At 43.6% G+C, this 15,000-nt stretch overlaps 1 protein-coding gene across 1 annotated transcript in view; it reads left to right on the forward strand.

Annotated features, from left to right (window-relative positions):
• samd11 (sterile alpha motif domain containing 11) overlaps positions 1–15,000 on the forward strand; it is a gene marked incomplete at its 5' end in the record, with an annotated part of 72,591 nt that overhangs the window by 33,376 nt on the left and 24,215 nt on the right. The window contains one exon of the mRNA XM_080732662.1: positions 922–1,086. Coding sequence (XP_080588788.1) covers positions 922–1,086 — 165 coding nt within the window. The remainder of the gene's footprint in view (positions 1–921; positions 1,087–15,000) is intronic.

Raw genomic sequence — 15,000 nt, forward strand, 5'->3', positions numbered from 1 at the left:
AGTGAAGACAAGAGAAGTCTGCAGACTCTGCACACTGCAATAAAGCTCCGGGGAAGTCACTTTAATGAGGACGAGGACAGCGTTTCAAGCCAACACGTGTCCTCATCAGGTCTGAACTGATGAAACACTGTCCACGTCCTCATGACACAGACTTGCGCATGTGTCCCCTGGGTGCCTCTGATATGGCCATATATGGGCATATCGGTCAGATCGGAGGTGCGACGTACAGTAGTTGTGAGCCTCTAGTATTTATTATATTTCTTTAATAAAATAGCGGATCTTCAGCTGCACAACACGTCGCATCGCAAGTTTCGCAACACATTGTGAGCTTGTAGAGCTTGTAGATCCATTTCCACAATTCTGGGATTGTTTTGTTGAAAATGTATGAAAATGTGTCAACATTGTGCAAATATTATTCAGGATTACCGGTATCTCAGTTCAGTGGTTCTCAACCTGTGGGTCGGGATCCCCAGGGGGGTACCCAAATTATTTTGGGGGGTCCCCAGATGATTAACTTTGTGTGCAACGTTGTTTTTTCACTCAACAGTAAACAAACCAACATAAAGTTTAAGTGTATAGAGGGTATCCGCACATTTCTAAAGTTCAATTTAAGGACTTTTTAATACCTCTAAAATGACAAATTAAACATTAGCCAAATTGTCAAATATTAGAGGCAGAAATTGTGAAAATAGCCGATAGATCGGCTATTTTCACGATAGAACCGTATTATACAAAATCTTATGCCTCAACTCTCAGTGCTCCTCAGGGTGGGGGGGTCCCCAGTTAAAATGTGATGATTATTTTGGGGGTCGTGGCCTGAAACGGTTGAGAACCAGTGTCTCAGATAATAGCGCTTATGTAAGCATCGTGCCAGGCCTACTGGTGGCTGATTGTAACGGCGGTATCTCCTCCACTGTGCAGAGAACTCCCACAGCCCCGTGCTGGAGGCGGGGGGAGGCCACAGCCACATGAGCCCAGAGGAGCACTACAGACGCATGATGTCTGCACTCAGCGAGCAGGGCTCCTACGAGGAGCAACAGCAACGCCTCTACCAGCTGGCCAGCAACATGGGGCTGCCCACCCACGGTCAGTCTGCAAAACCGCCTCACTCCTGTGTGTGTGTGTGTGTGAGAAAGACTGTGAGTGTGTGTGTGTCGCGCACACACAGTTCCCCGCCCCATAGCCACTGTCCAAATGCACACAAAATATATCGTTGTTGTCGGGTGGAAACCTTGTATGTCCAAAACCGCTCGCTTTTGTATCTTTCATTTAAAAAATGAATTCAAATAGTGAAAAAAAACAGACGATCTACAAGCACACAGCACCTCGCACCGTGAGGCGTTGTGTGCTTGTAGACCTGCTGTTTTCACTAGTCTTGTGCAACAGTCTTATATAATGAAGCACAGCTTTACTTTGCTAAAAATGTACAAATTTGAAACTTGGAGATACAAGGTTGCTGCCCGACAGTGACGATTTATTAAATGCTTGGTGTGTGTGTGTGTGTGTGTGTGTGTGTGTGTGTGTGTGTGTGTGTGAGAGAGACTGTGAGTGTGTGGGACTGTCATCATCATGCACAGTTTCCAAGACACATACTGTAGACCTGCCAGGCCTCGGTCCAAATGCACGCAAAATATATCGTTGTTGTCGGGTGGAAACCTTGTATGTCCAAAAATGTATGTATGTTTTGTATTCATCATTTTAAAGAAATGATTTAAAATAGTGAAAATAGCCAATATACAAGCACACACCGCCTCGCACCGTTGTAGATTTGTGCGACAGTCTTGTATGATGAAGCAGGGCTTTACTTTGCAAAAATACAAGGTACCAGGTTTCTGACGGACAGTGGCGATATATTAAATGCTTGGTGTGCGTATGCGTGTGTGTGTGTGTGTGTGTGCTTGTGCGTGCATGCGCACGTGCATGTGCGCGCGTGCGTGCGCGAGAGATTATGCAGCCAAAAACATTCTTTTACACCTCTATTCTTAGCTCTCGTCCCGCTCTCGTCCTTGGCTCTTCTATTCTACCATTACTGGAATATTATTTCGCTGATAGGCCACACTGACCCTCATTCTCCTTGCTGTTAGCTGCTGGTAATGTTGGTCATTCTGGAACGCTAGCTTGACTTGATGGCGGTGCTTTGGCTGTCCGTCAGCCTGAGTAAGAGTGTCAGCTTAAGGCCTGAACTATAAAATCATCTTCACCGCATCGTTTTCAAAACGAAGCCGATGAGGTCATCGTGAAAGGCGCTGCAGATTATTTTGTTACGATGTGTCCCACATCTAGGTTTAACTGAACTTAAAGGACAGCAGCTGTGCGTGCCTGTGTGTGGCCATCATTAACTTAACCCAGGGTTTCTCAAAGTGGGTGCAGTGGCACCCTAGGGTGCTGAAGTCCAGGGGTGCCGCAGAATACTTTGATAATATTTGAAATTGATCAATATCACGTTGAGTTTAACCACTTCTTAGACCCTCTAGACTTGGTCAAAGCTATTTTTGATGAATGTTCCCCCCAGAAGGGTTAAATATCAAGTATACATTTTTTCGACATGTCCTAATAGAAACAGATCTCACGCTTTCCTCGTGACATACTGTATCTTAGAAGTAAAGATTTACATACAGTATTTTCTGGACTATAAGGCGCTCCTGACTATAAGGCGCACTGTCACTGAATGGTCTATTTTCAAACTGTTTTCATATATAAGGCGCACCTGACTATAAGGCGCACATAATAGACGCTACCGTTGCGCATCAAACAGATGGAGCTGTGCTAAAGGGAATGTCAATGTCAATGAATGATCCATATATAAGGCGCACTGGACTATAAGGCGCACTGTAGTTTTTTGAGATAATTAAAGGCTTTTAAGTGCGCCTTATAGTCCGGAAAATACGGTTATTTTTACGTACCGTAACATGACTTAAATCTAAGGTGCTGTAGTAAAGTATCAAGATAATTCAGGGGTGCTGTGGACTTTATTTACAGGGGTGACCTGAGAACCATAGCCTTAACCACACAAACCCTATAACAACATCCTTATTTCATTCAAACACTTCAGCTTAGAGTTGACCATTTGACATTTATTAGAAATAACGTATAACGTAACATTTATGCAATGATATTGCATTGAGTTTGGCAGATGGGCTCTGCTCTGATGATATACAGATTTATCTGTGTAAACGTAACATGACACAGAATCTGCTATCTCAGACCCCCCAGAGCAGAGCATAAGTTACAGATGTACATGAAACATGAACTCCCAATTACATCATAAATTACATCACATAGAATAACCATCATACAATAATCGACATATCGAACAATCACAGAATAACCATAGTACAATCAACATTTCATTATACCACAATCATAGAATAACCATGGTACGATCCCATGTTATCCTATCACGGAGCATCCATACAACTGAAGCTAATGCCACAGGGAGGAGGCCGGGGAGGTGGAGGATTTTTTTTTCTAACACACATCACACAACCTGCTTCGACAGCTGAACATGAAGAATGAGCAGTGAGCAGAGGCTGCTTATAAGGACTACACTGAGCAAAGAGGCGTGTGTGAAGTAGCTTGTAGCGAATGAGAGTGAACGTGGGCGTATGAATTAATTAGCTGTTAGCGAATGAAGAGGGGGGGTTCGGGTTATATCTAGACTCTAACTTCCGTGTCCCAATGAACTACGCTGCGCTAGATTTCATTCAAACACTTCAGCTTAGAGTTGACCATTTGACATTTATTAGAAATAACGTATAACGTAACATTTATGCAATGATATTGCATTGAGTTTGGCAGATGGGCTCTGCTCTGATGATATACAGATTTATCTGTGTAAACGTAACATGACACAGAATCTGCTATCTCAGACCCCCAACACTCACTCACATGCTGTGAGAATAATCCATGCAGAGCCACACCTTTAAGAATGAGATAAGATAAATAAGTGAATGAAATGTGGTTAAATGCTATATATGGTTATTTCCGACGAAATAACGCCATGAGTGCAGTGTCCCATTTCCATTAACGAGGAGCCGTATGCCCTCCTCATCTAAACCGTTATCCCACAATGATGCGAACGTAGATGAGGATTAATGGAAATCTAACGAGTAAGACTAGTAATAGACAAGCATGTCTAATTTTCTTCATATGCAAGGTCCGATGACCTAGCCCTACTACTCATGTGATAACTCTGTACCGACCCGAGACATCACATGAATAGATCGGCAAACCATGTTCTCGTGGAAAACAGATTTGATATGAACAAAATATTCTACATGTCGTCATCCGAGCGCTCAAGATGACGCCCCATTCATGTGGACCCTGTTTCAGGCACTGATCCTGATACAGCCAGATGAATTATTAGGGCAGACCATGCTCCGGCGAGTCATATCTGACATGAAGAAAATATGCTATCTAAGAAACTACTGTAATAAGTGCGTAATAGCAAACCTTGATCTCCGGCGAGACATGGCAACCCTTGATCTCCGGCGAGAACATATCTGTCATGAATAAATTGTAAAAATACGTAATGGCCTTCGCATAACCACCGAACCCGAACCCCCAACCCACACTACGGCAGGAGTATAAGATGACCAATTAACAAAGAATATCATGCCATCTGAATGATAGATTACCATTAGTTAATGCTCGTGCTTTCTGAGATGCAAGATCTCGTGCCTTAAGCCGATTTATAGCTTGAAAGCTTCAGACCGCCAACGTATGACCAACGCTTCAGTGCTTGATGACAAGTACACCCCCTGGACATGCCCCAATATGACGCAGGGACTTACCCCCGATCCAACCCTTGATGCTGACTGCCTAGCAGGGAGGGACTGGGATAAATAATGAACCTCCTGAATTATTTGCTACTTGATTACGAGTTAACACTCATTTTTAGCTGAAGAATCTCAGCCGCATTAAAATGAAGAATCGTAGCAGCAGATGCCAATGTCCTGTGGATTTAAAGATGATGAACCAGGGATGCTGCCGAGTTCCGCTTGGGGCAAATCCACATCTCCGGCACGCCGAACACGGCCTGGCAGCGAACCCAGCCCTTGACATGGCCTTCCCGGTATCCGTGAAGATGAGATCAACCTCCAGGATTTAGACATCATTGCAGGTAGCGGGACATAGAGGAATGACAGAAAACAGCGGTATCAGATCTTATGACAAATAATCATATCTGCTAGAATGATTGCTCCAGCTTAATATTAATTGAAACATGAGCTGAGAGACAAGTAAAAAGTCAGAGCGCGTATGTTAATATGAGAGACTGAGTATGATAGTGCATTTACACGAGCGTCTTCATTGAGAATGAATGCTGCATGACAGTGTGACAACGGTTTGAGTTTATAAATTCAATGAGTCTGACTTTAAATGCATAGTGAAGCGAGTTTGAAACATTTGAATGTGCGAACACAGCAGCAAGATTGTGAACTGTTGTGACGAAGCTAGAAACACGACCGCCCTAAGGACTACGAGCCATGGCTTGACAATAGACCTACTGCACATAGTATATGGAACAGGGCTGCTACTTTAAAGCATTTTGAGATGAAATAATGCTATGTTCGAAGCTTTATACCCTGAACGTATGTAAAGTGTCAATGCGACATAGCTCTGTTTATACAATGCTGTACCCCCTCCAGCTGTATATGTTCCCCATTCCAACAGTTTTTATTTTAAATATGACACTTGCTTTGGCAATGTAAACGTATGTTTTCTCGTGCCAATAAAGCTCTTTTGAAATGAATTGAGTGAATGGTTACGAGGTAGCATTTCGAGCAATACCAGCCACCATAGCATACAACAGACTTGAACAGGATTAATTTGAGAAAGATATAGTTTGATAAACGAATGACCTGCCTTTCATGGCTTCGGGAGAAGATCCAAATACCAAGGTGAGCTTAATTACTGCTCGGCAATGACCATGGCTGCAAAAGATGAAAACCCGCAGCACCGACGCACTCCTGGACCTTCCAGCCTCCTTGATGAACCCGAGGTCGTCCCGACAACATACATCTCCATGATGGCAATCGCTCATAAGACAGAAAACAGAGCAGTATGAGATCAAGCAATGAATAAATGTGCAGTGCCGAAATAGAGAAAGGCCATGATAGGCCGGACCAGAATAATACATTGCAGAAATAGGCCATGATAGGCCAGAGCAGAATTAATACATTTGTATTGCAGAAACAGGCCACGATAGGCCAAGCAGAATTAATAGATTTGCTTTGCAGAAATAGGCCACGATAGGCCAGCAGAATTAATATATTTGCAGTGCAGAAATAGGCCACGATAGGCCAGCAGAATTAATATATTTGCAGTGCAGAAATATAAAGGCCACGATAGGCCAGTACAGAAATTAATACATTTGCAATTCAGAAATACAGAAATTAATACATTTGCAATTCAGAAATATGAATAAAGGCCACGACAGGCCAGCGCAGAATTAATACATTTACAATGCAGAAATATAAATAAAGACCACGATAGGCCAGCACAGAAATAATTATTTGCCATGCTAAGCAAAAGCAGAAATGTAGCAACGCAATGCTCGAAATAGCAAAATGCTTAAATCGAAAATGCTCGAAATAGCAAAATGCTCGAAATAGCAAAAAGCTTGAATCCAAACTGCTCGAATAGCAAAATGCTCGAATCGAAAATGCTGAAAATAGCAAAAAGCTTGAATCGAAAATGCTCGAAATAGCAAAATGCTCAGCACTCGAAAATACTCAGTACTCGAAAGTAGTCGAAATACTCAGTACTCGAAAATACTCAGTACTCGAAAATACTCAGTACTCGAAAATACTCAGTACTCGAAAATATTCGATACTCAGGCAAAATGGCAAAATACTCAATGGACAATGACTGACCTCATGGTATCGCCAGTAGCAGCTGAAGCTGTAGTATCAATGCGATCTGCTGTGCTAGCAGACTCATGACTGACCTCATTGCGACCGTAGGTCGCACTTTACTATCAAAACCACCACAAAGTGTAACTCCGTCCGTCCCTCCGTCTGTCTGTCAGTCTGTCTGTCACACCTCACACGTCACACTTTTTCCCTGCTTATATCTCCGCAACCGTTGCCTAGGGTTGGAGGCGGTAACCGCCGTACCGCCGTACCGCGGTATACCGAGGTCTACCGCGGTGTCATTGTGCTTACCGCGGTAAAAAGACAAAAAAAAAGGTCTATTTTTTATTGGAAAACAAGCGAGTTTTAAAACGGGGGAGAAGCGAGGACCGCATGCGCTCCATGCCGCTCTGCTCTGGGCCGTGTACCACACGTTGGAAGCCACATACGTCACTCACACACAGAGACCTGCAGTGTACACAGTGCACGGCTGCACGCAGGGCATAGATAGAGTACGGAGCACAACTCTTTCTCTGTAATCCACTCGACACAAGGATGTTAATACATAGGCTACCTTGTGTTGTGGCATATCTTTTTTTATTCATACGGATTACTGGCGGAGCGCGGGCCGCGTGGACTAAAGCCGAAAATGAAACTATTTTACTTTCTCCACCGCGTCGCACCCGTTGTGCTCCGTCCAGCGGCGCGTCGGCGATTTTATAACCTTTTCTGTCAAGTCTTGTAACTAAAACCTGTATATAGCAGCACTCAATCACTGCGATTTGAGAGTTGAGACGTGACGTGAGTTTACAGAATCACTGTACACGATCTGACAACCCTTCCTTCAGCTGTTTGTGTCTGAATAGCCCAAGTAGCTAGCCTACGTAGCTTGCCTACGTTACTATGGTAACCCGACAGTGCAGATCTAAAAGCTCAGAACGCATCACGGATGCGACGTGTTGTGAGCTTGTAGATCTGCTCCTTTGAAAGCCAGACACGCTGTGCTGTACGGAGAAGTATAACTCGGGCAGTCAGGCTGTGTCGCCTCTCCACTGTGGAGAAACTATTTTACTTTCTCCGTCGCACGTTGTGCTCCGTCCAGCGGCGCGTCGGCGATTTTATAACCTTTTCTGTCAAGTCTTGTAACTAAAACCTGTATATAGCAGCACTCAATCACTGCGATTTGAGAGTTGAGACGTGACGTGAGTTTACAGAATCACTGTACACGATCTGACAACCCTTCCTTCAGCTGTTTGTGTCTGAATAGCCCAAGTAGCTAGCCTACGTAGCTTGCCTACGTTACTATGGTAACCCGACAGTGCAGATCTAAAAGCTCAGAACGCATCGCGGATGCGACATGTTGTGAGCTTGTAGATCTGCTCCTTTGAAAGCCAGACACGCTGTGCTGTACGGAGAAGTATAACTCGGGCAGTCAGGCTGTGTCGCCCCTCCTTTTGGGAAGATGATTGCAATATTTTGGCTTATCGCCGAACCTTAATTAATAGATACGGGGGTGCGGTAATTACCGCAGTACCGGCGGTAAATGGGAAGACGGTAATCGCGGTAACAAAATGTCCATACCGCCCCAGGCCTACCGTTGCCCCGATCCATGCCAAATTTTGCACACACGTTCCTTGGCTGCCAGGTCCCTGGGGGACCCCCAGATGTAAAAAATGACCAAATGCGCAAACATGACCAAATGACCACCCCAACGGGGCTGCTCACGGGGAATTCCCGGGGACCGCCGACTCCTGGTGCTCCAGAACGGATGCAAAAGTGGTGGCGCCCCCAGTGGAGGACCCCCTACACTGCAGCTCACATAAAATGCCGTAACTCCGGCTAGGAGCGACCGGGACAGCCGGGGCCGGTACCTATTCGTCCGCCTTGCCGGCGCGGAGACCCCACCCCTCATTTCTCACATGGCCCTCTTCTAACGCCACCATGAGGCCGATTCTTGCAAAACACATTTTTGGACACTGCTCCTACAATTTTCGCCCTAAAATCACGCAAATCGGTACACAGTATGTCTACACTCATCCCATCAACATGAATCTGTCCCATATAGCGCCACCTCCAGGCCGATTTTTAAAAACACATTTTTGGACACTGCTCCTACAGATTTGCCCTAAAATCACGAAAATCACTACACAGTATGTCTACACTCATGTCATCAACATGGATCAGAAAGATTTTGGCAAAACACATTTTTTCCCTATTTGTGGAGATAAGTGACCTACGGTCGCTTATCTCCCGATTAGGGAGCCTTACTGGTAGTAACCGCAGAGGAAGCATCAAGCTTATGGTTTGGCTGCCATAATAGCAACAGCCTGGGTAAAGTAGTCTTAGCTGTAATGATTAGCATGCATGTTAACAGCAGTTCGAGTGGCTGTAGCATTAGCTGTAATTATTATTAGACATGAAGCAGCTGAAGCATGAGCTGAACTGATAACGCCAATAATTATACAATGCTAGACTGCTTAGAGCTGCATACAGTTTATGCTAACCAAGCAATGAAGCTATCACCTGTCAAGCACAGGAATGGATGAAAGCTAGCTTTAGCTTAGCATGAACAAACAGCCAGGATGCTAGCATTAGCTCACCACCAAACAATTTAAATGAGGGAGTCACGATACCAGCCTCGACCCAGAAGCCCTTAAGCAGCTCTTAACCACATTTCCCGTTGCACATTTAACTAAATATAAATCCTCAATCTCGACTCAATCCTATACTAATCGACTCCAAAGCAGCTAGAAAGAGTGCTGAGGTGAGATCAACACTGCACCACACCAAGATGAAACTCTCCGGTTGCCAGAGTCTGTGAGTGAAACAAGGGACCTGGTCTATGAAAACAAGCCCAAGATTCACCCCTTCACCGCTCTAATACGTTTGCCATTTCTAAAGGAACGATGAAGGCAAGCCATATAGACAACTGCACTTCAGAACGAGCCCAACAGAAGCAACCCACTTCTAGAAACTTAACAGAAATAAACCAAGTTGCTTATAACGAGCAGACGTGGCAACACTGCCAGCCTGAGAACAGGTGTGGATGTGTGAATGATAGAAGCAGTACAGACTGGTTATGAGAGGCTTCTGGTTACGAGAGCCTCCATTATCAAACTTTCCACCGCATGGAGAATTTACTGGTGCCTACATTTATATGCCACAAAGTAAGACCTTCATTACCATACTTATCGTACGCCGAAGAGACTGAACTCCTGCAGGGCAGAATGAAAGCTTCCCCACTACAAAAGATGGTGCAGGCTAATTCCTGGAGACCGTCAGAATCCAATAAATGATATGCTGCAACTTCACCGAACAACCGTAAATATCGAGGATATCAGGTTAACTTGACGACTCAAGCAAGACATAAACCATTGACCTCCAGAACCATTTAGTTTAGGCTCTTTTGCCGCACCTGATTTCCAACCAAATGCTACATGCAGCTGAGTAAACCAGACTATTTTTCTAACACACATCACACAACCTGCTTCGACAGCTGAACATGAAGAATGAGCAGTGAGCAGAGGCTGCTTATAAGGACTACACTGAGCAAAGAGGCGTGTGTGAAGTAGCTTGTAGCGAATGAGAGTGAACGTGAGAGTGAATGAGAGTGAACGTGGGCGTTAATTAGCTGTTAGCGAATGAAGAGGGGGGGTTCGGGTTATATCTAGACTCTAACTTCCGTGTCCCAATGAACTACGCTGCGCTAGATTCTGGGGGTGAACATTCGCTGAAAATACCCGATCAACAAACTTACGTTACGGCACGTTACTAATGACTCTTGTGAGCTTATAGATCATCTATCTTCGACAAAGATATTTGGTGAAGAGAGAGAAAAAAAGAGAGGGCCTGGTATAGACCCCTGGGGCACTCTAGGAATTATAGGGTTTTAAGTAGTTAATAATAATGAAGTGATTCATGTATCTTTAGTTCATTTATATTTTTCATATCCGTATACAGTTCAGTAGCCGAGCCGAGCTTCAACTTAGAAATAGCTCTCCTGTGCAGTAGGAACTGATCTACAGCCTACCTTTCCCTCAGCTTTCTTTAGTTTGAAGTGACTCTCAAAGAGCTCCCTTTCCAGAAGCAGTGCATCAGCCCTTATAAACAACATCTCCCCCTCCATCAGGTGTCACCAAGTCATCCAGGCACACTGCTGCTTTGTTGCTGCTCTGTACTGTAGCACTGTGTTCTGTGTGTACTGTCTTAAGGCATGCCAACCTGGCTGGCAGTGTAAAACTCCAGCCACGGAGACTGCTGACATTTCTATTTGCGGCTGCCTGCCCACCCGATGTCAAAGTGTCACTCGGGGTGATTTCTGACCGCCGCGGCCCTCGGTTGTAAACCACGCTCGGAGCTCTGCACACAACGCACCGACGCCTCCATCGATCCGGACGCTCTTCCCTGGCCGCCCGCCAAGCTCTCTAAATCTCCCAGAACCCTGAGAGACACACAGGCGTGGCCCACCACCGCCCGCCACCCCCACAAACCCAGTGTTTCTTTCCCTCGGTTTTCTTTTAGCAGCGTAAAAGTTTACTAGTGCTCGGTTGTGATATTACAGTTTTGTAGGTTTTAGAGACACGACTGTGGTTTGATGGGGGGGAAAAAGAGAAAACGAGAAAAGTTGTCTCGTTTAGGGTTTTATAAGTTGGCTTTATTTTCGTTTAGCTGCTTCTTTCAACTCGCCTGCCATTAACTGGTAACCTTTTTCTCCTGTTTTTCTTTCCTTTTTTCCCAGTTTCTTTTATGAAAAAACACAACATTAATTGCCACCAGGCTTTATGAGTCCTTTTGCAGTAGCATAAATCTGATCAATGCCCCGCCGAATTGTAGTTTGAGCTACTTTTATTTTTATTTGATTAGTAATGATTTTTAATTGCCGGCCGCAAATCTAGGGGGCGAAGCCTATAAATGTTTTAATTGCCTTTTTTCCCCGTGCCTGAGAGGAGCTGGAGGAGAGGTGCAGTGCATTGTGGGGGTTTTATGGCCCAGGGTGCAGTCTGACGGTCGGCTTTGGAAAAAGTACTCACGTTTTACTCATGTGAAAGTACCAATACTGCAATGTAGAAATACTCTGTTACAAGTAAAAGTCCAAAATTCAAAATGTACTTGAGTAAAGCTATTAAAGTGTTGGCATCAAAATGTACTTAAAGTACCAAAAGTAAAAGCATTAAATGATTGAAAATAGCATAGGTATAAAATAGGTCCAAAGTGGTTAGTAAGTAACTTGTAACTTTTCTAAAAAGAATTGTGGAGTAAAAATACAATATTTGGATCCGAGATCATGATGTAGTGGAGTAGAAGTAAAAGTATTGGAAATTGGAAATACCCAAGCAAAGTACAAACACCTCAAAACTAAGTACAGTACTTAAGTAAATGTACTTAGTTTCTTAACACCACTGTCGGCTTCCCTTCCCAGAAGCCTCGGCGGCTGGAGGCGAACGCTGTGGTGCAATGCAGAAAACACACTCTTTACTTCTACACGGTACACTTCGGGCCGTTTGGTAGTTTCCACACAATCCCTCTCTTTACATTCTGCACACACACTCCCTGTGCTCCCTTCCAGTCACATTTTAAGCTTTACTTTCTTTGTGCGGGAGAAGAAGGTAAAAAAGAAGGAGAAGAAGAAGAAGAAGTACAGACAATGGTAGAGGGAAAGAAGGGCAGGGAGAAGTAAGGGGGAGGAGAAAAGTCAGGGAGCGCTCTATATGGTCCAGGACGGAAATGAGGAGAGAAAGTAAATAACTTTCTCCTGTGCAAAAAATAACGAGGGGAAAAAAAAACTAAACCGATACATACAGGATGCGAGTTTATGGATTATTAATGTCGCCTGGACGTTTTGGCAATAACTTACAGGAAATCACACGCATACCATTTAAAACACATCATAGTAAAAGTTTACTCCAAAGTGAGGGAGAGTGTTTGCATTTTCTGTGAAAAGTGTGTGTTTGTTTGTGTGTGGGAAGAAGAGAGCATGTACATGAATTCCTCTAAGCGGCTGATAAGCCATCGGCAGCTCTGGCTTTGCCAACTCATCCTGGCAGCCAAGTCTTTGGTGTTGCAGATATCCCTCTCTCCCGTTCGCTTGGCATCAGGGAGCTCGTGCTATCTATCAACTAGAGTTCTTATGCAAGAGTTGATATTAGAAAACTTTGTTTGCTAGAAATGGGGCCTGATAGGAAAAAAAACGTCCTGATATATATCTTCACTCCTTCTTTCCCTTTGAAAGTGTTTGAGAAAGCAGACAGGTGCCTTTTTGATCAATCCCCAACCAAACCAAATCAAATTGGTTTAGAGCCACAGCTCCGGTGCCAAATTAAAAGGGATTTAAGGATCAGAGCCAAACCTTTGTCTGAATCATTTTACCCGTTTCTGTAAACATTGTTGACACACAAACAACAGACACACTTACAGATTTTCCAAAAATGTAGGAAAAGCTACAAATAACATTTTCAATTTATGTCCAATCATTGTTCCTTTGTCTGCACATCTTTTCACCAAATAGATGATCAGTTTTCACTTCGGGAGTGGCACAACAAGAGGCCACCCAGGAAATTTGAAATCATGACAAATTTGTTGAATAATTGGCTCGCCTATTGTATCTTCAGAAGAGCTGCAGGTGACAATGCTGCTGTGACTTACATCTCTTCAAGACTACGTCTTTCCATTCATCGCTTAACATTTATGTTAAACTCCCTTTTGGAGTTTATTTTTGCTTCAATGTTTCACATGGGGGAAACATTGTTTTGTTTAAGTTTGTTTAAGTATTATAACATGTAGAAGGCACAGTGAAGCTGTTACGGATAAATATTAAGTCTTAGAGCTGCTCACTCTTCACCTGGCAGTTGTATTTTTGTCACGTTTAAAATCTACCTAATGTCCATTTGAATAAGCTCTTTCAGTTGCTTTATAGCTCCGCTAACATCACCCAACACATCAGAACTCTGACTGTGTACAGCAGTGTAGGATGCGACATTCAAAGTATAAAGAACCAGCCAGGCTACATAGGGTATTTTTACCCGGCTCGCAGCTATACTTGGCAAGCCATGTTATTGTAATCGTTCCTGTCTGTGTGCCAGTCTGTAAACAATGGCCAGACAGATATTCATGAAACTTAGATTAGTTGACTGCCCCGAACAGAGGTTAACATTTTCACTTAACTCATTTAGTGCCACCCCTTTCACCACTAGAGGGCGCCCAGTGGCCATAGAAAATCCCATAGAGATATGCTGGTATATGCAGAAGCCCTGCAGCCATGACTTGCCTGAACACTTTCCTTTGTGCATGTACAGGAAGAGGATGAAGTTAGCTTGAAGTTAGCTATTGGCTACCAAGCATTTTAGAAGCCTTATTTTCGTCAACTTAGCCATGATTAAACCTTGCACACCTCATGCATGGGAAAAAAACAGAGAAGAATGAGCTCTAAAAAATCCAATGCAATCCTGGATTGCATTGGAGTGGATTTGTGCAGTTTGTTCACAGCTTTCAAACAAAAAAATCCGATTGGAAATCCGTTCAGGCATTCTTGAGATAATCGCCATTATGTTTTACATGTTATGTAAACAAACATGGCTGCCCTGTGTGTTAGATGGGGTTGTATGGGGGTGGAACATGCAAAATCGCGATTGAAATCATGTTCACCAGATTTGATGGGGTCCAAAAAAAAAAAAAAAAAAAATCAAAAAAAATGTTTTCAAATTTTTTATTTTTTTTTTAAAGCCGAACTTGTTCGGGATCGGCACTCTGCGATACGATAATAAAGCCGAACTAGTTCGGGATTGGCACTCAATGAGTTAACAAAGTCAAAGGTCAAGGCCAAGGTCACTATCAATTTGAAGGTCAAAACATTGGCTGTAGGCACTGGCAGTCCCAAAGAGATGACTTGACTGTGTCCAAGAAAGAAAGAAAGAATAGGTAGGTCAATATTAAGGTCATAATCTTAGAACAACATATAGAGCACCCCTAGGTATGTTTCTTTTTATTTCCATTATTGAATATTTTGACATAGTAGATTCATTTTGCCACTAAGGAAATATTTTATAATGAATAATGAGACATTGAAACATGTAATGAACCCAAAGCACCAAAGCTTAAAATAGAGCCAGGCTTACTGTTTGTATCGGTCTTTCCACTTGCTCTGTTCCTG

The sequence above is a fragment of the Nannobrachium achirus genome, assembly GCF_963921795.1.
Source record: "Nannobrachium achirus genome assembly, chromosome: 9".
Taxonomy (NCBI): domain Eukaryota; kingdom Metazoa; phylum Chordata; class Actinopteri; order Myctophiformes; family Myctophidae; genus Nannobrachium; species Nannobrachium achirus.